Source organism: Nyctereutes procyonoides, unplaced genomic scaffold (assembly GCF_905146905.1).
Source record: "Nyctereutes procyonoides isolate TBG_1078 unplaced genomic scaffold, NYPRO_anot_genome, whole genome shotgun sequence".
Classification (NCBI taxonomy): domain Eukaryota; kingdom Metazoa; phylum Chordata; class Mammalia; order Carnivora; family Canidae; genus Nyctereutes; species Nyctereutes procyonoides.
Genome location: NW_026575120.1, coordinates 33292264 through 33316532, shown reverse-complemented (window position 1 = coordinate 33316532; position 24269 = coordinate 33292264). Strand labels below are relative to the sequence as shown.

Genomic DNA, 24269 nt, shown 5'->3' with positions numbered 1-24269 from the left:
CTTGTATCTGAACATGCCTTTGAGATCCCAGACAATGTCAGACCTGGACATCTTATTAAAGAACTTTCAAAAGTAATTCGAGCAATAGAGGTAAGAGTGGAAACTATCATCTGAATGCTTGGTTACTGTCTACTTCAAGAAGCAAATAAATCTGCCATCCCATTACATACATTTGAGAGCCCTTACTATGACTCTTAAGATGATATAGAGTGAGCTGCGTCTTGGAAGGAGCCTTAGGTTTTCAAGCTTCCAAAGTACTATGGAGAAATTTAGAGTATTGTATCCTAATGAAGTAATAAGGAAGCAGTTACTAGTTACTTATTTCTTCAGCTTACTCCAAGAATAAGAAACACAGCATACACAAAATTGCAGATCCCATTTATTTCTGCTCTGCAGAGATGAATACCTGTTAAGTAATTAGAGGGGGAGAGAAAATGTGAGGTGGTGGGTGAGTAGAGCCAGGTGAAGGGTGTTTGGAAAGATGGAATGCTAAAAAAAATTAAAAGAGGGATGCTCTTAGTGGTGTGAGGCCAAGGAGACCCCCTTGACTGAAGTAGTAGAACAACTTGGGTAATGCCCTTTGGGTTGGGTAAATGCCCTTTGACAAAATCGCATAAAATCTGAGATTTAGGTGTTTTAATTTATTAATTAGGAACTATTCTGGGTATTAAAGAAAGGATTTTAATTAAAGTAATTCTTCAGGAAGGTGCTTCTGTTAGTGTCTAGCTTGAACTGAAAGGAAATTAAGTGGAAGAGTGGAAGTTAACTGGTAGTTTCATAGTTTAGATAAGGGCTGTGTTTAGAGAATAGATAGAGGTGTACATCAAAGAAATAATGAAATGCTGTGTTTAATGTCCTTGGATAGAATATTTTATATAATCCTCAATGTGTTAAGATACGGTAGAAAAATAGTTCCTATTTTTTTTAATAGTTCCTAATTTTAAAGAGTGGTAGTAATTGCATAGAAGTAGATTTTTATTTATTTTTATTTTTCAAAAGATTTTATTTATTTATTCATGAGAGACACACACAGAGAGAGAGAGAGAGAGGCAGAGACACAGGCAGAGGGAGAAGCAGGCCCCATGCAGGGAGCCTGTTGTGGGACTTGATCCTGGGACTCCAAGATCACGCCCTGGGCCAAAGGCAGGCTCTAAACCGCTGAGCCACCCAGGGATCCCCCATATAAGTAGATTTTATTTTTAAATGAAAAGTCACAGATATAATCTTAAATATATGTATATGTATAAATATATAAATCTCATATGTGATAACCAAAACTAAGAATATACTCAATAAGAAAGGTCTGGAACTATATGAAAAAACTATAAATCTTTACTAAGGAAAATGAAACAATAGTTGAATAAATGTCATTTCTGAAATATGTTAATTCCAAGTTAATATTTAAATTGAAAATGGTAAGATATACCTGTAAGAATAATTGAGTAAAAATAGCCAACAAAGTGTTGTTGTTTTTTTTAAATTGGAGGGTTGGTAGTACAGAAGGCAGCAAAATGGCTGTAGAAAAATGTGCAAAGAAAATAAACCGGTATATCATTAAAGAAGTAGAAATGCCAAACATATAAAAATATGAAAATGTTCTCAGTGTATGAAAAAGTATTCAGCCACATTCTGCCAGATGATTTCTGATTTCATATGATCCTTTATCTAATTGGCAGAGATAAAATTCTATATTCTTGTCCTGCTGGTTAGCAGGTATATATTAGTTTGTGCTTTCTAAATGGCATATCCTTTAATTGGGCATTTTCCCATTAATAAAATAAGATTCTAATTAAATTTGGTAGATTGGGGGATCCCTGGGTGGCTCAGCGGTTTAGCACCTGCCTTTGGCCCAGGGCATGGTCCTGGAGTCCCGGGATCGAGTTCCGCATCAGGCTCCCTGCATGGAACCTACTTCTCCCTCTGTCTCTGTCTCTCTCTGTCTCTCTGTCTCTCTCTCTCAAATAAATAAATAAATACAAATCTTTAAAAAAAATATTTGGTGGATTGACCATACCTGCTTACTGCTCTCACCTCTTGGAACTAAAATGATAGTAAAAGAATAAAAAAGATATTCCTGAAAACAGAATAACACAGATGAAGTCTAGCACAGTTTTGGAAGCTGGAAGGCAAATGTACAAATGGTCACCAACTTGGCATGCAGAGAGAGGCCCAGAGATAGGTCTTCCTTATACAGGAGAACCTACAAAAAGCTCAGGAATTAGGGATGTTAGGACCCTCTGAATATAAGAGGAGAGGTCGGATTGGTAACAGTTCTGTTTAAGAAATGAATTGATCTCCAAATCCCTATCTTAACACATGCAGAAAATTTGATGTTTAGGTGTTTGAGAGGTTGAACTTGAGATTGGACTTTGAGACACTGAACCCAGCTGAGAGACATCAAAACAAGTACCATACTGAAAACAAGAGGGTTAAGGTGACAGTCTACATAGTGAATGATTCTTTTTCCACTTGACTCTCCAAACACTGGCACCTGGCCTATACCTCCCAGTATAGAAGATCTACTCATAGTGACTGTACCCTTCCGATGGAACAATGCAGGCAGCTTCCTACAGTGAAACCCACCAGTTGCAAAGCCCTGTTCACACAGAGCTCCCAATTAGCTTTTTTCTTTTTACATTGAGTGAAATGCAGAGATCATAAAAGGACAATTTGAGTTTTGACAAAACTGTGTAACCAATAGTGCAGTTGAGACCTATAAATCACTCCTGTCACCCAGAAAGTCTTTTCTCCCCCTTGTAGTCAATCTTACTACCGTGAGCTACCACCATTCAGACCTCAGTGGCTCTCATCGTAGATTAGTTTGCCTGTTTTTGAATTTCAAATAAAGGCAGTCTTACAGTATATCCTATTTTTGTGTCTGGCTTCTTTCAACATAATGCTTTTGAGATTCATCCATGTTGTTGCATCTGCCAGTAGTTCTTTGTTGTTGTTGTTGTTGCTGAATGGTATTCCATTGAATGAATTACCATGATGTGTTTTCCATTCTTCGGTTGATGGATATTTGGGTCATATACAGATGTGGCTGGTATGAATAAAACTGTTATAAACAGTCTATGTCTTGTGGTAAACATGGGGTTTCATTTTTAGGGGATAATAAGTACCTTTGGAATAGAGTTTTCAAGTCATATGGTAACTGAATTTCCACTCTGTAAGAATCTATTTTCCGAAGTGGTTGTGCCACCGTCAGCAGTACTTTGTAGGAATTGTAGTCGTCGTGTATTCTTGCTTGTGTTTGGTGTTTTCCGTCTTTTAATTTTTGCTTTTCTAGAGAGTATGAAATACTATTTCATTGTATTGTTAATTTGCTTTTTCCAGAAGACTAATGATGTTGAGCACCTTTTCTTGTGTGTGGCTATTTGTATATCTTTTCTTATGAGGTACCCGTTTGAAATTTTTGCCCGTTTAAGAAATTATGTTGTTTTTATTAATTTGTAGGAGTTCATTATGTATCTTGGACACAAGTTCTTTGTTGTTTGGTATGCACGCATGCATTATAGTGAATATTTACTGAATATAGTGAATATTTACTCAGTCTATGGCTTGCCTTTTCATTATCTTAATGGTGTCTTTTTATGAGCAGAAATATTTAATTTTGAAGAAGTCCAATTTGTAAATTAGTTTTCTTGCTTATAGTTAGTATTTTTTAGTGACCTCCCTAAGAAACCTTTGCCCACCCCAGGGGTTGAAGGTACTTTTTTTGTTGTTTTTTCCTGTAAACTTTTACATTTGGATAAATAGCTAATCTTGAATTTCTGTGTATAGCATAAGGTAAATTTCAGGCATTATTTTCCTCCCATATGTTTATCTAGTACTACTGTGTCTTGACACCATTTAGCTTTTTAATGCTTTTTCTTTTAAAATGCATGGAGAGTGCAGCCCGGATGGCTCAGTGGTTTAGCGCCATGGAGCCTGCTTCTCCCTCTGCCTGTGTGTCTGCCTCTCTCTCTTTCTCTGTGTCTCTATGAATAAATAAATAAAGTCTTTAAAAAAATAAAATAAAAATAAAATGTATGGAGAGGGCAGCCCGAGTGGCTCAGCGATTTAGTGCCGCCTTCGGCCCAGGGCATGATCCTGGGGACCTGGGATTGAGTCCCATGTCAGGTTCCCTGCATGGAGCCTGCTTCTCCCTCTGCCTGTGTCTCTGCCTCTATTTCTCTCTGTGTCTCTCATGAATGAATAAATAAAATCTTTTAAAAAAAATAAAATGCATAGAAAGCCAAGAAGAATTTTGAAGACAAAGACCGAAAATAAAGAAGGAAAATATTTGAAGGAAATAAATAAGCTCTTTAGACTAAAACCCAAATATAATTGATATCAAGAGAAAAGAGTACATAAATATTGCCTCCATGAAAAAAGAACAGGCAGCTATAACAAAGGAACATTCAAAAAAGAAGGAAAAGGGGTTCTTAGAAATTAGAAGTATAATAGAAACAATATTTCGTAAAATCGTTAGAATATAAAATTGGGAAACTCTCCCATAAAGTTTAAAAAAAAAAAAAGACCAAGATAGGACAGAAAAATTCGAAGGTCATTTTACATAGTCACTATGAAAATAATAGGAGGTCCAGAAAGAGATAACATAGAAAACAAAGAGAAGATTATCAGAGGAATAAAGAAAATGTTTTAGAATTCAAGGACACATCTTCCCAGATGGAGAACCCTATAGAATGCCCAGTACTGTGGGTGAGAAAAGACCTATGCCCAGGTACATAGTGGTTACATTTTAGAATACATGTAACAGAATATATCCTAAAAGGCATTATGCAAGCATGAGTGGTATACAGAGCATCAGGAATCAGAATAATACTAGATTTCTTAACAATGACATTGTAAACTAGAAGACACTAAAGCAAAGTCTTTAACATTCTGGGGGAAGAGGGTAGTAGGAGGGATATCAGATTACAAAAGTTTATATTTAGCCACCTATAAATTAAATATGGTGAAATACAGATGTCGGGGGTGGGGGTGCCTGGGTGGTCCAGTTGGTTAAGAGGCTGCCTTCAGCTCAGTTCATGATCTTAGGGTCCTGGGATGGAGCCCCAAATTGGGCTCCCTGCTCAGTGGGAGTCTGCTTCTCCCTCTCCCACAGCCCCTCCCCTCTGTGCTCCCTGTCTCAAGTAAATAAATAAAATCTTAAAATATGAAAGAGGCAACATCTCAAAAAATTTACTTCCCATGTACTCCTTCTCAAGAAATTCTTTTTTTTTTTTTTTTCTCAAGAAATTCTTAGAGGGAGTGCTATTCCAAAAGAGAGGAAATGAACTAGAAAAAAAGCTCTGAAATTCTTGCAACAAATCTGGATTACCCAGGTGGGCAGAGAGCAGTGAAGAAAACAAAGGCCCCGCCCTCATGGAGCTGAGAAGGAAGAGGCTAGCCATAAATATTTTAATGTGTCTGTAATTGACAAGTGCTATGAAGAACAATACAGAAGGAGGAAAAGATGGGGAGTGACAGCCAGAGATGGTGGTGGAGGTTGCGTTTTTAAATGGTAGAGTGAAAGCAGGGCAAGAAAGGTTTTTGATGACCTGTGCAGGCCCAGAAAGAAAAGGGGTTCTTGGAAATTAGAAGTCCAGGATAGAACAGGCGAATGAAGGGCTCCATATTTGTTGTTTATCTGAAATAAAGATTTAGCTGGGCATCTTGTACTTCAGCTGGCATTCCTGCCTCGAAGGGATGTCTCCAAAGAAAAGTATAAAATTGGTAGATTACCTAATGTGTTTGAATGTTTGCATTCTTCCAGTGAAGAATTTGGGATCAACTAGTGATAAATACATAGAAAACAAAGCAGATAGAGAGTGAGACAATTATAAATTTAAGGGAAAATCAAAGGATATAAAAGAAAAATACAGTAATACATTTTGTGGCACTGGATTATAAATAGTTTTTACTGAGGTCAACTTACTGAAGGACAGGAAAAATGTGTACACTTAGGAAAAGTGTGAAAAGACTGAGACTTCATCTTGCATAGTAGGAATTCATTAACCTCTAAAGCTGAAAGGGTGCTTGGCAGGCTCAGTCAGTAGAGCATGAGACTCCTGATCTGAGGGTTGTGGGTTGGAGCCCCACATTGGGTATAGACATTACTTAAAAAATAAAATCTTAAAAAAAAAAAAACTGAAAACCAAGAACTAACAGTTAAAACATTTTATTAGAAATTTAGAGGCAAATAACTGAACAAATAACACCACCAATAACAAAAACAGCTACAAGAGTTGCAAGTGCTGTGAATATACCCAACGGGACTGAAAGTAGGGTTTTCACAGGTGTTCATAGCAACAGCATTTACAGCAGCCAAAAGGTGGAGGCAGCCCAATTGTCCATAATGGAGGAATGAGTGAACAAAAAAGTAGTACACACATAATATATGTACAATGGAATATTATTCAGCCTGAAAAAAGGAAATTCTGACCTATACTACAACATGGATGAAAATTTAAGATACTGTGTTAAGTGAAATAAGCCAGTCACAAAGGTACAACTGTTGTGTGGTTCCCCTTATATTAAGCTCCTAGAAGAGTTAAATGCATAGAGAACGTAGAAGGTGGTTGCCAGGGGCTGGTGGTTAAGGAGGAATGGGAGTTATTGGGTAATGGGCACAGAGTTTAAGTTTAGGAAGATTACAGATTTCTAAAGGTGGATGGTGGTATGTGGTTGCACAACAGTGTGAAATGTCCTTAATGCCACTGTACTGTACACTTAAAAATGTTAAAATGGTAAGTTATGTACGTGCCATAAAATTATGTATATATCACAATAAAAAGAACCTTCAAGTAGTTGCTCCTGGAGAATGGGAATCAGGGATGGGGGAGAGTAGACTGCTGCTTTTCGTGATACATTTATAGAGTTAATTTTTAAAACTGCATAGACTGGTGACTTTGATTTAAAAAGCAGTTACTGATTTATGCAAATATATATGTAAAAGAATCTTCATCATAGGAAAGAACTGGAAGCAGCCTCTAATAACTACCAGTATTAGGTCAGTAAATTATGCTCTATCTGTATAGTGGAACACTACCCAGCTTTTACAATGATATTTAAAATCAAAGAAGAAATAGGTGCACAGTATATTTCGTGGGGGAGAGAAGGGATTAAAGGTCTCAGTAAAGCTTATGTTGAATCTTATGAGTGTTACAATTTGGTCTTTGTTATTTATATGGTTTTTGTTTTAAAATATTTTTATGGCTGCTTATTTAGTCAGATATATATGTGGCCTTGTCATAAAAACACTCTGAATTTAATTCTTAAAGGAGGAAAATGGCAAACCAGTTAAATCTCAGGGAATTCCTACTGTGTGTCCAGTTTCACGATCCTCAAATGAAGCAACTTCCCCGTACCATTCCCGAAGAAAGATGAGGAAACTTCGAGATCATAGTGTCCGAACTCCTTCTAACCTAGACATCCTAGAGCTCCATACAAGGGAGGTCCTCAGAAGGTTAGAGATGTGTCCATGGGAAGAGGCAAGTATTATGTTTCATGATTACAGAAAAGGAGTTGGCTGTTCCTGAAAGTTCTTTAAAGGGATAATAAAAAGAATAGTCTGGTGATGTTTGTTTTCTAATCTTTGCCTCGTATTGTAGGGGCCAACAGTACTGATGTCTGTGACAGGGAATGTGTTTCAGCTTTCTAGGCATCAGTGTAGTAAGCTGAGTAGATCTCATTTTTTTTTTTTTTTTTGGTAGACATGTTTATTGAGTGTTTACCAAATACCCTATGCTCTTCTAGGCTCTGGGGAAGATACCAGAGTGAGCAAAACTGGTCTCTGCCATTGTGTAGCTTCCATCCTAGCTCCAGTTGGAAGAATGGGAGATGAGATATATACTAAAATAATATAATTTCAGGTCATAAGTACTATGAAGGAAGCTGGAAGAGTATAGGGAGTTTAAATAAAAGGGCTGGGGTGTGGATGGCTACTTTAGCTCCCCACCTACCCTCATCAGAGAACCTCTCAGGTTTGAGCTGACAAATACTGGAAGAAGTCAAGTGGATACAAAGATTTGAGGAAACAGAGTGAAGAGCAAGTGCAGAAAGCCTACTCCTGAGAGAGTAGTACCAGCATGAGAAACTATTGGACCAGGAGACTGTTGGAATAAACCCGTTCAAGTTTGGGAAATGCTGGCTTAATGGACAAGAGGGAGGGGGCCTTTGTAAAACATGGTAGTGAGTTTATGGTGAGTCATCCATCATTTTACATCTTAAGAACAGGAATAATTTAAAATGAATAAGATAGAACTATTTCTGAATTAAAAGATTTGAAGTTCTTTAGAAATTATAACTTATAAACATTTTACATCTTATATAATTGTATTGATACTGTTTTAAGCTTTTGTTGTTCTGAACCTCTTTAACCCATAGCCATCTGGGAGAAGATTTAGCTTGTTATGAAAGTTTCTATTTATTATGAAAGAAAAAAATTACCACAAAAAGAAAATACTCTTTATTAAAAAACCGCTGTCATTGCACTTTTATGCCCCATGGTGGCCTTTGTCCCCAGCGATAGCAGGGTAGTGATCTGTAAGTTGCTGACAGTGCCTCCCTGGGAAACTGGGGATTAGGTCAAGGATAGGATGACTGGGCAGGACCCAGCAACTAGCGCCCCCAGGAGCAAGGAAAAGATAATTAAAACACATGAAGGCACTGCTTCTCCAGTTTTTGAGCTTTCTGCAAGAGTGAAATGTCTTTGCATTCACTTTATGTAAATTTTACATTCCGCTTTATAGAATGTGTTTTATTGTTAGTGGCCCTACAGGAAGATGAACTGTATGTATTCATGCTTTGGTTTTAGGAACCAGTTAGTGTTAGTGCTGCACACTGCACGGTTGGGATGTAGGGCCGAGGTGGAAGGTGGTGGTGTACTGTGTTCCTTTGGTCAGGCAGGTATATCCGAGGGCAGACATTAAGTTAAGTTCTGTTTTTATACTTTAAGGACATCTTGAGCTCTAAACTGAATGGAAAATTTAACAAACATCTCCAGCCATCTTCCACGGTACCTGAATGGAGGGCAAAAGACAATGATCTACGGTTACTGCTGACAAATGGAAGGATCATTAAGTACGTCAAGTAGATCAGAGCGTCACACAGATGAGTTTTCAGTGGATTCCCTCTGTTCGTTTAGTCCCTGTACCCACTAGTGCACATCTGACTCAGATATGGAGTGTCTCAGTTCTCCACTCCAACTGGAGATGAAGGGGGAGGATATACTATGTGGCTGCAGTGTCAGACTGTTTTGTGACTTGATTCTTTTCTCCTCTATGTGCAGAGATGAGAGACACCCCTTCGCAGATCCAAGTCTTTATACAGCAGATAGTGAAAATGAGGAGGACAAGAGAAGGACAAAGAAGGCGAAAATGAAGATGGAAGAGAGTTCAGGAATAGAGGGAGTGGAGAATGAAGAGTCTCAAAAACCACTTAACAGTATGTTTTATTTTTTTAAAAGATTTTATTTATTTATTTGAGAGCAAGAGAGAGAGAGAGCATGAGCAGGGTGAGGGGCAGAGGGGAGAAACAGACTCCTCTGAGCAGGGATCCCGATGCGGGGCTCCATCCCAGGGCCCCGAGATCATAACCTGAGCCGAAGGCAGATGCTTAACTGACTGAGCTACTCAGGTGCCCCCAGTATGTTCGTTTTAATGGTTGTTTAAAAGGTCTACTTATTACCTATGTGATAATATGTAAAGTCACTTGCTAATTTAAAAATTTTAAGTTTGTAGTAGGATTGAAAATTATCATGTCCCTAATACTCTAGAGAAATCTGAAGTATTTCTGAGTAGTTTATCCGTCAGGAAAATGTGAATGCAAATGCCAAGTGAGGTGTAGTGACCATGGAAGACGTTTTTAGTGACAAGGGAGGGTATGTGCTAGTCAGTTGGGTGACAGATTTTTACAAGAGTCACATGAAAGCCTGTGCATTTCATGGGCCTCTATTCCAAATACTAAAATAGTCACAAGTTTAATACAGTTTCTTATATAATTTTAGCTAACATGTATATATGGTTGTCAGAATTAGGAGACATACAGAATTAGCTCTCTGAAGCTACGAGTAATCCATGTGGTGTTCTGTTTGGTTGCCTGTTGACAGGAAGACCTCTACTTGGTTAGTAATTGGCTATCATCCATGTGACAAAAAATAACACCTCCTCTTCCTTTAGATTATTCTTCTTTGAGTGAAGTCTTAATTTCTTAGCATTTTTCAGGGCCTCCATATACCCTTCTATTTTAAAAAGTACTTAAATACTTTGATAGATTGACAAGAAAAATGAACATTTCATCCATGTTGAATACTTCTATTCTTGCTAATTCTAAATAAATTTGGTGTTGCTGTAGTTGGTGACTCTGCATGTGTTCACATGCCAGGGTAAGGCAGCTAATCGATGGAATTATTGAACAGTTGTTACTTGGCAGGGCCACATGAGAGAGAAGGGCAGTGGTAAATCTTAGTTTTTAAGTTTGTTGAATTCGCCATCTTCTTGAGTGCTTTATAAGTTTAAGGGAATTATCTTTTTGTTTTCTGTTGAGAGAAACAATACAAAAGAGAAAGGGAAAAGTATCTTGTAGCCAATTTTAGCGTTGGAGGTTTTTTTTTCTGGAAAGAGAAAATTTCCACGCAAATGAGGAATGTATCATCATGCTCAGTAAATGCCACAAACATTTTAAGAGTACATTTCAGTCTGTATCTTGATCAATTAGGGAGAAAGTGTTTGGAGGAAGAAGGAAAGGAAGAAGATGAAAGCAGTGCAGGAGGGTGGAGCCGGGGCAGGCGAGGCCTGTGTGGAAATTGGTCTGACTCAGGTGCCATTCTGTTTGTAAGCCTCCACGGACTGTCTCTCTTACTCTCTTCCTGCTCACAGGGTTTTTTCCAAGTGTGAAATCAGAACTCAGGAATCGATCATCAGAATATTCTGATATTTCTGATTCAGAAGACTCTGGACCTGATTGCACTGCACTGGTATGCCCAAACCCTTGTGACTTGTGCATTATCTAATGGAAAGATGAATATCTACTTTCTTTCACCTGTGGGGGCGGAGGGGGAAGAAATGACAGCTCTTCCCAAAGCCTGTCTCCATGACCTTTGTGGCACAAGGTCTTCCCTGTAATGGCAATTACGTATACACACACACACACACACACACACACACCCTGTGACTGTTTACATTTGTTAAATATAGCTTTTGTCTCTGGTTTTAGAAAGGGGGGATGGATGGATGCTATTCTTAGGTTTCTCGTATTTCTCGTAGATTACATTTCATTTCACTTTAAAGAAAACCTATATTGTCCTTTTTTTTTAAACTAAGGAATTATGTACTGTAATTACTGTATTACTGTAATAAACTTTGTCACAGGAAATACAGAAATAATTCCATGATAATTAAAGATTCTAACTTTGCCTAGACTGATAAAATGTTTTTGGTTAGTAGAAACTTACTCAGATTTCTTATATCGATTTGCTTCCATTTAATTATTTATTATCTCAGAAAAATAACTTTACCACTGAAGAGTCTGAAAGTTCAGGTGATGAAAAAAAACAAGAAATAACATCAAACTTCAAGGAGGACTCTACTGTGATGAGGAACTTCCTTCAGAAGGGCCAGAAGCCATCTAGAAGTGAAATTCCAATTAAAAGGTAGGCTTACTGATGGTTAGTGGTCTCATTACATTGTGATTATAAACTCTATGAAAACATTTTTTAATTTTATATTTTACTGAAAATGTCAAAAGAAGAAATAAGCTCATGTCCTTTTGCTTACCTTCTCTTTAGGGAATGTCCTACCTCTACGAGCACAGAGGAAGAAGCTATTCAGGGCATGCTGTCTATGGCTGGGTTGCACTATTCCACATGTTTACAGAGGCAAAGACAAAGCACAGACTGCAGTGGTGAAAAAGACTCTCTCCAGGGTCCCGGCGGCTGCCACAGCAGTAACCATGAGGCTAGACAGGTGTATCGCTGTGATAAACCAGTGGACTGTGGTAAGAAACATAAATTATCAGTCTCTAAAAAGTCACATATGATCCCCAACTTCATAGCTGTATTATCTAGTTGAGGTTAGAGATTATGAGTAAGAACTATAAATTGCACATCTTTAGTTGGAAATGGTATTAAGCATATTGGCCAGAAAATACATAATGTTGACAAATATAAGATGCAAGTATAAGAAGTCAAAATGTAAATTAGTGGCTGGAGAATTGTGTTCACTGGCATAATCTTACCACTGCTTTTGCAAGACAGTTAGTGCTCTTTTATAAGCTATTCAGAGTGGAAGGCAGGTTGAGGTGTCTTACACGGTCTGCTAGGCTTGAGCCATCAATCCCTCTTTTCTTTCGTGGGAGGGAAAACAAGTTTTGATCTGTTTCTGGGTGAGGACATTCTCTTAGTTGAAAAAGAAATATTAGGAAAGCGAAGACTCAGTGACAGTACCAGTGATGCCATGTAGTGTTTTGTTCTGTGTACCTTTGGGGGAAATCTTGTTGCCTGAAAGTCTGAGGAGGGTGGGGGAAAAGATGGTACCAGTGGTACCACCTTAAAACTAAATGCCTGTTGTAGAAATTGTGTTCACTTCCCAGTTGTGTGAATTGTGTGCCAGCAACCTGACATCCATTTCACTTAATTCTTGAAACCACATTTTGGTGTATGTAATAAGACTTTTACAAGTAGAGGCAAGAAGACTTAATAAAGCTAATTGAACTTGCCCGTACTTGCATAGCTGTTCTTACCCACTGGTGTTAGAATTGGAACCCAGGGCTGTCTGATCTCAAGATCTTGGCTTATTGTATAAGAGGAAACTGACGCTTAGAGAGGTTAAATAATTAAAAATGCACCAGTAATGGAACATCTCAAATTCAGATCTGGGTTTGTCCACACCTTTCTCTCTCCCTGTCATTTCTTTGGTTCCTTGAAAAGAAGGCTTCTGTGAAAATACTGCAGGATTCAGGCAAACATATGCCTTTTATTCTATATGGAAAAATATACCCGTTTTAGAGAGAGTATATTGCATTTGGCTTTTCCATCTATAACAGATGGCCATAAAATTTGACTCTGGATCTTCCAGCATCTGGCACAAAACCTGTCATATAAAGACAGTCTTTGAGAGAATTGAAAGAATTAACATGTTAGATTGTGAGCTGATAACTCCTTTGTTTTTGAGAGGGAAAGCAGCCTGGTGAAAAGTATATGAGTAAACTCATTTTTTACTAAAACGTCAATCTAAATGTACTTTCAGTTTCAAACATTAGGTTAATTTTGTTTGTTATGATTAAGTTTGTGTGGATATAATTTAATTAAAACTTTTGTTTAGGGTACCATGTCAAGACTGAAGATCAAGACTTGAGGAGTTCTTCCTGGATTAAACAATTTGATACAACTTCCAGATTTCATCTTCAGGTATATGCAAGGCTTGAAACATCAAAAGGAGATTTAGGGTCATCATTAACTGTGCTTTTGCTTTCTATTTTTTTGCTGCAACCAGTAATTGGATCTGGAAAGCTAAAAAATAATTTACAATTAAATGCACATTTAATTTGAACAACTATCTGTTTTTAGGAATTCTGATGTAACAACTAATGCAAGGGTCATGGAAGGAATGTGATCTGGAAAAGAATAGTCGATTCAAGGAAAGCTAAAAGGTCCTGGCAGCCAACACTTCTCGGTTATGTCTAGCTAGGAGGGGGGGGGGGGCAGGGAGTACCATGAAGATCTCTTTTTAATCTCTGACATTGTTTCTTAAACATTTTTAGATAGTAAATTTGAGAATTTGATGCAGTTATTGACTCTCTTACAAGAAAAATATTCATCATAAATACTGATCTTTGCATGCATTTTCTCATGGTTTGTGAGAAACCCTTACCCAGACTATCCATTGACTCCAGATTAAGAGCCTTTGCTCTAAGAGAAGACACTTGATGTCTTGGGATCCCAGCATATTAATAGTTATACCAAACAAAATGAGCCCCAAAAGCTTTTTGAGAAGCCACAGCTTTCCAGTAGTCCATATGATCTTTTGCTACAAGCTTTGGAAAATGACAACCATAGAAAGAATCAAAATTCTCATATACTGTAGAGTCGAGTCCCCTAACTTTTCCAACACTAAGCATACAGTGTGTAGTGGAATCACAGGTGTTTAAGTAGACTACATGCTGAGATGTAGGCTTCAATGCCAGGGCTTGAACTCACCAACTTTAGATCAGGCCAAGATCAAGAGTCAGACACTTAATCAACTGAGCCACCCAGGCACCCCTTCATGCATGGTTTTTATTTTCTTCATTTGGCTTATCTACATTTTCTAAATACTTAGACATTTTACAATAAGCAAAAGAGCCAAGTTATTTTTTTAAGGCAGAGTTTTGTAGTGTAAGTCCTTTTAATAGAATATACTCCAGAATCAAAGGTCAAGGAAGGAATACCTTAACTATTAGTAATTCACTTATTCAGTGTATGATTTTACAGTGCTTCATCGATCATAACGTTTACAACTTAATTAGCATTATAGGATTCAGTATTAAAAGTAAGCTACTACTGGGGACCCTGGCTGGCTCAGTCGGTAGAGCATGCCACTCTTGATCTCAGGGTATAAGTTTGAGCCCCACGTTGAGTGTAGAGATTAATTAAAAATAAACTCTTTTAAAAAAGTAAGCTATTATTTAAATCTAGCTGTTGTTTTTGTCTTTGAAAATAAAGAAGTAGAGGACAGATGATTAGCAAGATCACCTTAGAGAAAATCATATTTCTTTTGCCTATAACCCAGAGAGGTTTTATAGAGAGGCCTGTCAAATCATAACAATTGCTTTCTCATACTCAGGCATATTTGTAAGACTAATTTAAAGCAAGTCTGTGTTTAATGAAGTTTTATTTATTTTTAATGAAGATTTTATTAATTTATTCATGAGAGAGAGAAGCAGAGACACAGGCAGAGGGAGAAGCAGGCTCCATGCTGGGAGCCCAATGTGGGACTCGATCCTGGGTCTCCAGGACCATGCCTTGCTAAACCGCCAAGCCACCCGGGCTGCCCTATTTAATGCAGTTTTAAATACTTATTTGACCATTACAGAATCAGGAATTTTACATCACACACACACATACAGCTAGTTTCATGAAACTTCACATCTGCAGTATGTTCAAGTCTGTATTTTCTATTTTTTAATTCTGGTCATGCCCCTTCTATTGGTTTCAAGGTTTCAAGACCTACCCATAAGTAGCATTGGGTAGGTTTCAAGACCTACCCATAAGTAGCATTGTTGTTTCCTAATGGTTCATTCAGTGATCTTTTAAATAAACAGAAGAAAGAATTGTTAGAGAAAAAAAACCAGACTTGGCGCTCAGCATCTAGGTGCTTTTTTTTTGGTAAACAATTTAGATACAGTGGAGTTGAACCTTAACAGAAGTTAGATTCTAGAAAAAATGGTGCATTACACTGTGACAGATACATGGGAGCTGTGATGTGCTGAGGAAATGGTAGGTCCATGTCCCAGCCACAGGTTCTTCCCATAGTGCATGTCATGGCACATGCAGAATGCCATATTATAATAATATATGTGGGACCCCTGGGTGTCTCAGGGGTTAAGTGTCTGCCTTTGGCTCAGGGCATGATTCCCTGGTCTGGGGATCGAATCCCACATTGGGCTTCCTGCGGGGAGCCTGCATCTCCCTTTGCCTGTGTCTCTGCCTATCTCTCTCTCTCTCTCTGACTATCATAAATAAATATTTTAAAAAATGTTATATATTATATACATTTATATATAAATATCCAAATTCATATATATATGTAAATAAAAATGTTTTCTTCTAGACTTAAGTTATGATGCACACTTTAATAATGGAATCCTGGGGATCCCTGGGTGGCTCAGCGGTTTAGCACCTGCCTTTGGCCCAGGGCGCGATCCTGGAGTCCCGGGATTGAGTCCTGCCTTGGGCTTCCAGCATGGAGCCTGCTTCTCCCTCCTCCTGTGTCTCTGCCTCTCTCTCTCTCTCTCTCATGAATAAATAAATAAATAAATCTTAAAAAAATAATTAATAATGGAATCCTTTTGTGCTATTAGGTTTGGGAATGACATGACCACCCTGAAGGTGTAGTCGTCTGTGGCTGCTATATGTTAGGAAAACCAAAGTTCAGTAGTCTGTTCTCTCTCTTGACTTGCTATTGCATAGAGAGGTTAAATAGCTCACATATCTTAAAGGAACTCTAAAAACCCAGCTTTACTTATTTCCTTCCTTTTCTAGGATCTAAGTAGAGGCCAGAAATGCATCAAAAAGGAAAGTTCATCAGAAATCAGTCAGAAGGTACAAAGTAGGAATTCTGTGGACAGCAGTGGCTCAAGCCCGCAAAATGGAAAGTATACACAGAATTCAAGCTTGATTTCAGGGGTGTGCCAGATAAATAATGGCAGCGTAAGCCCAGAAAGGCCAGTCGGTGAAACTTCCTTTTCAGTGCCCCTTCACCCCACCAAGAGACCTGCATCCAATCCACCACCTATCAGCAACCAGGCAACAAAAGGTAACGTGCACGTTTGTAGGCTGAGTATGTTTTTGACCGTGTATGATGGTGACGGTGGCAGTTCAGTTAGACGCAGTGGTCTCTGCCCTCAGCGTGCCCTGATGCACACTGGATGGCGCAGTGGTGGCAGTATGCAGCGGTGAGTGTGGAAACAGACCAGGGTACCCAGGTGGAACCTGGAGGAGAGGAGGTGGATCCTGACGAGGATGGTAAGGGGTTAGTTAGCCACACAGGCTAGACCACAGTGAAGGTCAAGGAGATAGCGTGGCCAATGGTACAGGGTAGAAACAGTCCATGGGCTCTATGAAACTGCAGTCGGTTTGGTGGCTGACGCACAGTTAGATGCCAGATTCGGTCAGGGCTCCTGCTCAGGTGCTAGGCAGGGGTCAGGCTGTGGGCAGCCTGAGGGAGGTTGGCCTTTCTCTCTCAGCTGATGAGCCGGGAGGCTTGAAAGGGCAGAGCTCCATAGTGACTCTGCCCCCCGAACACCCGAAAGGCTTGCTTTCCCTGTCGGCTCTCCCTTCACGTCTGCAGGTGTGTCTGCCAAGAATGATCTTCACTCTTAAACTGATGTTGGTGTCTTCTAGGTAAACGTCCAAAAAAAGGAATGGCAACCGCCAAACAGCGTCTTGGGAAGATTCTTAAGTTGAACAGAAATGGCCACGCCCGCTTCTTTGTGTGACGGAGCTGCTGTGGTGGCCTCTCTTCCCTCTGGAGCTGGACTAGTTTCGGAGGCGTGGGAGCCTGGAGCTCCCGCCGAGCCCCCGCCCGAAGCAGTTTGCATGTACAGTAGAGAACACTGCCCGAAGAACAAAATGAACCTGATGCTGCATTTTCACTGTGCCACACCCACTCAGCAATAACCGTTTTGGACCTGGTGGGGGAGAGGAAGAAGGAGGGTAGAACCTTAAAAAGAGACCTTGAACTGGAAAAGGTCTCTTGTCAGGGCTTGAATTTCATTTTGTTGTTGGTAGTGTCTTGATTTATTTTCAGTGGTAGGGTAAAGAATTATCAATAATTTATTTAACAGATTTTTTTTAAAGTTAACAGCTTTTAAATTCTTTCTTTTTTAAAGCTATTTATTTGGAAGATTTCTGGAGAAATATCTCACTAATTTAGATTTAAGAATGTGAAAGTTTTTAAATTATTTTTGATAGTGTGTATGTTACATGTGGGGAAGAGCCACAGTAACAGTAACTAGTCTGGACTCTTAAATTTGATATTCAGGTTAAAGTCTTAAACAGGGATTTGATGCATTAATTATTTTAAATTAAGATGTATATGAAAATCATTTTATTTTATATATTTCATGTGTTTTTTATAAGCTATTAGCTTCGCTTTTGCTAACATCCAAGGTGCATACTGTTACCCAGGTTGATTACCTTATATCCCACCTTCCCTCTGCACTCCCCATCATTTTGTGACGACGCAACAAGACTCTTTCTCTTTGCAGGGAAACACTTTCATAGCCAATGTGTAAGAATTACATAAAAGATCCCACATTTTTCATTTTGTTTGACATTGCAGTTTTCTTCTAATTATATAAAAATAGGCTTCTTGCATTTTCATTTTTGCTGATGATAACTGGGTCCCAAAGAGAACAGCTTTAATATCTTTTTCCTACTTGTGGGAAAAAGATGATAAGTTTGGTTAAATTGTCATGTTTATAGTTTTTCAAATACATTTGTAACTACAGAGGGCCTTCTTCATACTGCTGGTGTTGGAGGGCAGGATGAACACCTGCCATAGAGGTTATATTTTATGACGCTTTTATTCTGTGTACCTAACTTGTTGGAAAATATGAGATATGGTTTGACTTAGTATATTCAAATCTGCATAATAAGCCGTAATATAATAGGACTATACTGTATTAAGTTGTATAGAAGCAAGCATGTTGGAGTAGATCTTTTGGGTGTATGTGTGTTTAGTTTCTTATTTCTTAACCTTCTAAAGAACTATTTAAGATACAAATTTGGAGTAAAATGGGTGCTTCTTGCAGTTGCTTCCATCTGTCCTAACTTAACCAGTGCATATTGAGATTAAGTGCCTGGTTGAGTTTTAAGGAATCATTTCTCTCCTTTATGCACAGTTCTTACTAAATGCCAGTTTTCAGTTGCTCGTAATAGCTTATATTTTCCCTTTTCCTCCCCATGGCATCAAATAAGTGATTTCTGGGGCTGTGGAGATATTCCCAATTCTGATGAAAGAACATTTTACAAATTTCTACAAAGAAAACATAGGCAAATAGGATAAGATTTATTTTTATGGAGAAGAAATATGGCCATACTATGGATTTGTCTTTTTTTTAACTCGGCAAGGTAGCAGGACTCTCCCATCTGTATTAAGTATTGCTTGAAGAGCTAAGAAAAACATTGATACCATCATCTTTTATGGTTGCAATCAAATGTGTATTTTCAAAGAGAAATATTTCTTATTCTGTCCCCATTACAATATCTCATGGAATAAATACAAAATAGCTTATAGGTTAGCCTTTTGGGTCCAAGTGACGGGACCGAATTCTGGGTCTTATCTGGGTGTCAGGAAAAATTTTTTTATGGAAATACTAAATGTCTGTAAAGGGCCTACTTACAAACTCTGTCTACACTATCCCAAAACTGGTTAAGAGATGGGTATAATCAGTCATTTGTTTGGTCACTGGATCTCAAGATGTCAAAAGTTGGGGCTTGACTGATTCTCCTACCTCCTGACATATTATTATAATGTTTTGGTTTTCTGTAGACACTGTTTTAGTGTTAGAGTTCACATGATTTTGTTTTGGTTTAAGAAATGATAATTCTAATTCCTTCTTCCAGCTACATCACAGTCTGGGTTCTTTTGTTTTCTTTACATTTTTTATAGCTCTAAGTATCTTTAATTACCTGACTTCTTTAGCTATAAAAATTAAAATCAATTTATTTTTATGAATTAAAATGATGACTATTATCTATCCTGCGTACTTAGCCCAATAAATCTAATTTTAAATAGCCACTGTGTGTTAGTAGTAAGTGAAGTTACTGTGGATTAATTTTTGGCAGGTTTTGCCCATGAACTGGCTAAGTTAAAAAAAAAAAAAACACTTTGAGTAAGATAATCTAACTACTGAAATAGAATTCATGTACCTTTTTCCAAATTGGTGAAAATTCAGCCTATTGGCCCAGTGAGTTGCCAAGTCAAACTTCTTCTAAACTTACTGGCTGTTATGCATCCATTTATCTCATGGAAGTGGCTGGACTTTGAGACGACTGCAGCCAGTATCTGGACTCGGCTGTAATAGACAACCTTCTGTGTTTTCCTTAGTCTCATTTATAAACCCTCCTACCACACAAATGCTGCAGCTTAGATAAGGAGACATTGGTGGCATTTAGCTAATTATGTGCAAATAGATAAAAACAGTTGTGACTTGAAATATGCGATTTTAATGGTAGTGGTAGATAATGATTTTTCTGTACTGATTCAAAAAGGGACTTCTGTTAACCTGGGAACCCCTGTACTGTAACTCATAATGTCACATAATACACTTTTCAGGATTGACTAATGATGTAAACAACACAAAACTGGCAGATTATAGTAGTTCAGCATCCTAGAAATACACTGAATTTCATAAGCATCAGTTAATTTTTAAGCACACAATTAAAAATTCTGACCGAAATCACAGAAACTCAGAGAAAACAAGACCATCGTTATCACGACTTACTTAGCTTCAATACTGATCTATTTTTTAATAATCCTAATTATTGCCTTTTAAATGAACTCTACTGTATTGACTCATATGATGGCAGCAGGTATTTATCCAATGTCTGTGTGCCCAGCACTGCTTAGTACTGTGGTGAGATAGAAGGCTGAAGTTGTGGTCTCTGCTCTCGAAGTTATCTTCTCCAGGAAATAAGCAGTATTACTTTCATTTCTTTTTTTTTTCATTTTTTTTCATTTCTAAACAAACTTTAAGCAAAAGAGGGCCCATGTGTTAAGAAAGATAGCATAATTTTATTAGTTTCAACTGAAATGTATAACTGTAGAAGTGGAAGTAAATTTTTAAAAATTTTTAAAGTTTAAACATTTCAAAAGTTAATAATTTAATGTTGATAATAGAGGGGTGTGTTACATAGCATGGAAGGGAGCATGAACCTGGGTTTTTGTCCAAGTTCTGTCATTTATGTATCAGCTATGTGACTGTAAATAAGTCACTTACTCTGAGTCTTGGTTTTCTCATTTGTAAGTTTGGATAAAAATGTGGTTAAGAACAACACAGAAAAGCATTAACACTTCATGCTTGCAGAGAATTTATCATTATTTAAGTTACAACTGACAAAGTACATTTATATGCCTTTTTTTTAAGTGAAAACTGTTACTCATAAAATTTGTTTCATCTCAAGTATATGCCCAGAGCATCATGATACCTAAAAAATCTGAAGAATCTCTAACAAAGTGTTGAATTAAAATCAGAATCCATGCTTGAAGTGAAAGAAAAACAAGTGAGATAGTTTATGAATAAGAGTGAGAAGGCGTATCCCCAAGTAATCATTAAAATAATTTAAAGGAATTCAAAAATGGTTTTAGGTTTTGCTCAACTGCGCCAGAGATCCTGCCTACCCTTCAGAGGCTAGATAAAGGTAAAATAAGTTATGGAATTAAAATGATGTAGCAATTACCCATGGAGCTAGGGGAAAAATATAAGGTGGTTAGAAGACGAGAACCAACGAAGACTGCTCCGAGTTGGCTAACAGCAAGCAGCTGGTAGGGGGAAAGCACTATAGAGGTGGAAAGGAGACTTGACCAGACATCTTGAAAGGAGAAGATTCTTTCTGCCCTTTTCGAGAGATGCCGTCTGTAGTGACGGCTACTCCCCAAAGAGAGGAGGAGTAATTGTACAGCCCCCTGGACCACGGCCAGAAGTGACAATTGCAGTATGTAAGCATTTTACAATTTCACATAAGAAATGAGGGCTTAATAGTGTAAATCTGAAACTTTTTCAAAAGCTTATTTTCCCCCCATTAAATACTAAGCTAATTGCTCCTTCTGAAAAGAGAAGCTACAACTCATCAGTCATTTTCAGACGTCCTAGGCCTTTATCTAAAGCAATCTGGAGAAAGTTGACTTTAGGAAAAGAGTGTTGCCAGTAAGTAAAGGAGACCAATGAAAGCCAGGAGGGCCTGATGTGCCCAGGGTCATGGTGGACCCCAGACATCAGGTACCTTGCTTCCTGCGACAGCCCCTATTGTGTGACATTGTGCAGCCTCTGCTCATCCAGTGGATGATACACTCACTACATGTCAGGTGGAAAGAAAGGGGGAGAGATAATATACTTACTACATTGCTCATGAAACGTAATTTTAATACTGTATGTAGCCTTACTAAAAAACCCTTTTATTTTCCAGGGAACGTCATGCCATAAGTCAAATATTTGATACCCTTACATAAACAAAATTTTTAAAGTAAGGTTGTTAAGTAAATGCCTATTTCCAAAGCAATTAGCTTATGACTGTGGTTTTATTCTTTTATAGTATTTTTCCCCTTTATACTGGGTAGGGGAAAATAATACTCGCCTGCATTCTATCCCTTAGACTCTCTTGCTCACCCTTGGTGCCCTTTCTAGTGTCCTAAAGCTTTGTCTTAACAAGTGCAAGATTAAATTTTTTGTTAAAACCTTTTTGAAACTGTATTCAGTGATTCTTCCAAGTTTATCTGCTCTGCACTATTTCACTAATAAACCCTGGCTACCACGTAGCCCTTGACCTCCAAGTAGTTTACCTATGCAAGACCTGTGACATTCTGAATTCACTTTTCTTTATTTTACAAAGCAGTCCTAAAGGGAACTTAAAACCATAAAGATAAACCTTGGCTCCACCCGGTTTTATTTAGGCCATTTCCTTTTCAAAATGTCAGCTCTTTTTCCCCAGGATTTTTCACCAAAACAATGATCATAAGTGCTGGAATATATAATATTTTGCAGGAATAAAGTAACCCAGACATACTCTTATATTTCTTTGGTGGATCTTGGTTGGTAACAGTTACCAGCATTAAGTGTGATATATAATGAGGAGTTGATTCCTTCCCCGGAATCATTTCTCCCCTCTAAGATTCATAAGTAACCTTTTATTTTTACAAAGCATACATATAGACTTCCACATTATAGTCAGGGACCTGAGGTGTAACTTGCTAAGTGAACCCCAAGGTTATTTTATCTTGCAAAAGAAACTAAACCAAACTAAGGGCCTTACATTTATGGTTAGACTGAATCAAAAGCTATAACCTCAATTTTTCAAAAACAGCTTCTGACTGCAAAAGCAGGTCATGCAGTTGTTAGGTATGAAATAGCACTGATCAGGAAACACATATGCATCTTTGCAGACTGTATTTCCTTCCGAAAAGACTTTTCTACTTTTAATATAAATTAAGCCATAACAGTTTCATGCTGTGGAAAGAGGGTGAAAAGGTTCATTTTAAGAGATTATATAATATGAATTTTCACATTTACTGTGAAATGTCTAACTTTGCCAGTGCTTCAGCAGGTTGTTTTTTTTTTGGGGGGTGGGGGGTGTTAGAGGGTGGCAATGTGGGGGTAGTATTGGTTTTAGGGGTTTTAAATCTGTGAAATTTGAAAAGGGGACAGTTGTTGGCTATAGTATTTACTAGTTTTGTAGTAATGTTTTGCTAGCCTGACTGACTTTCCTTAACTGATTTTTATGCCCATGGTCCAAGGTGACTGTTACCCTTTCTCGTTTGGGGTGTCTGCGGAGTAGTGTCTTGTCTGTTTGTATAGGCAGTATGTGTGCACATGTGTGTCCTTTGAATACAGAAGCACACGGTGTGACAACAGAGTGGGGTGTGGCTGGGAAATGGGATGCTGAAGCTTTAAGAGCATTTTTTTTGATTCATAACAGTATTTCCCATCTTTTGCCTGCAGGCAGGGAAAGTGTACAGTATTTATTTTGTTTCTGTTTTAAATTTGTAAGTCTTTAAGTAGCTTACATTGGTTATTATAGGGGAGGACAAGTGACTTGTTTAAAGTTGTATTTAGTATTCTTTCCAATTTCTGTATTTTAAAAAATTGAAATTAAAATTGTATTACTTCTGTTTTGATTTTTTAGCACTCGGTGTATTTTTTGCTTATTTTGTTTGAAAGTATAAATGTTGAAAGTTGTATAAAATGTGTCTTTGAAAGAAAAAAAATCTGAATTCTATATCTAATTCTGACTTTCCGTTCCCTTTTTGTGCTTATTGACTCACAGGAGATTTGAGAATGTGAAAAACTGTGTCAAACTTACGGTTCTTACTATTTCTGAAGATTTAAATGTGAAACGTAAAGTGTCTTACTCTTTTATTAGACGTATTGCTGGGGAAGCAGTTGCTGAGAGAGAGGAAGGAACACAAAAGGGTACTTGGCAAGATACTGCTGTGCCCTGGCCATGATGTGGGTGTTTACTGAGGAACATTTAAGAGCACTCATTGTTCACAACCCAGGCACCCCACAAATATTTATTGAGCACCTGCAGTATACCAAGTGCTTTTCTAGTGCTGGAACTGCAAGAGTGAACGAAACAAAGCCCTAGTCCTCAGGGAGCTTATGGTAGACGTGAAAGTTGGGGGAGAGATGTGCCATGGTGACCAGCTGCCTCAGTGAAGGTGGAAGGGAAGTGCTAGTTTAACGAAAAAGACAAATTCTGTGTCAGCCTTGGTACTTTGAGAGACCCCAAAGCCAGGTCTGGGATGATACATGGTGAAGTAAGAGGGAGCTACAGACCAAGGAAGGAGTGAGGGGCTGGGGGCAAC

At 38.0% G+C, this 24269-nt stretch overlaps 1 protein-coding gene across 3 annotated transcripts in view; it reads left to right on the top strand.

Annotated features, from left to right (window-relative positions):
• The window catches only part of KDM7A (lysine demethylase 7A), an 82373-nt gene extending 58794 nt beyond the window's left edge, over window positions 1-23579 (top strand). For all 3 annotated transcript variants that reach the window (XM_055334667.1, XM_055334664.1, XM_055334665.1), the window contains 10 exons: window positions 1-90; window positions 7269-7478; window positions 8945-9069; window positions 9278-9432; window positions 10866-10963; window positions 11490-11638; window positions 11774-11982; window positions 13308-13393; window positions 16226-16499; window positions 17087-23579. In XM_055334667.1, coding sequence (XP_055190642.1) covers window positions 1-90; window positions 7269-7478; window positions 8945-9069; window positions 9278-9432; window positions 10866-10963; window positions 11490-11638; window positions 11774-11982; window positions 13308-13393; window positions 16226-16499; window positions 17087-17181 — 1491 coding nt within the window. In that variant the 3' untranslated portion in view covers window positions 17182-23579. The remainder of the gene's footprint in view (window positions 91-7268; window positions 7479-8944; window positions 9070-9277; window positions 9433-10865; window positions 10964-11489; window positions 11639-11773; window positions 11983-13307; window positions 13394-16225; window positions 16500-17086) is intronic.
• Window positions 23580-24269: the final 690 nt, after the last annotated feature.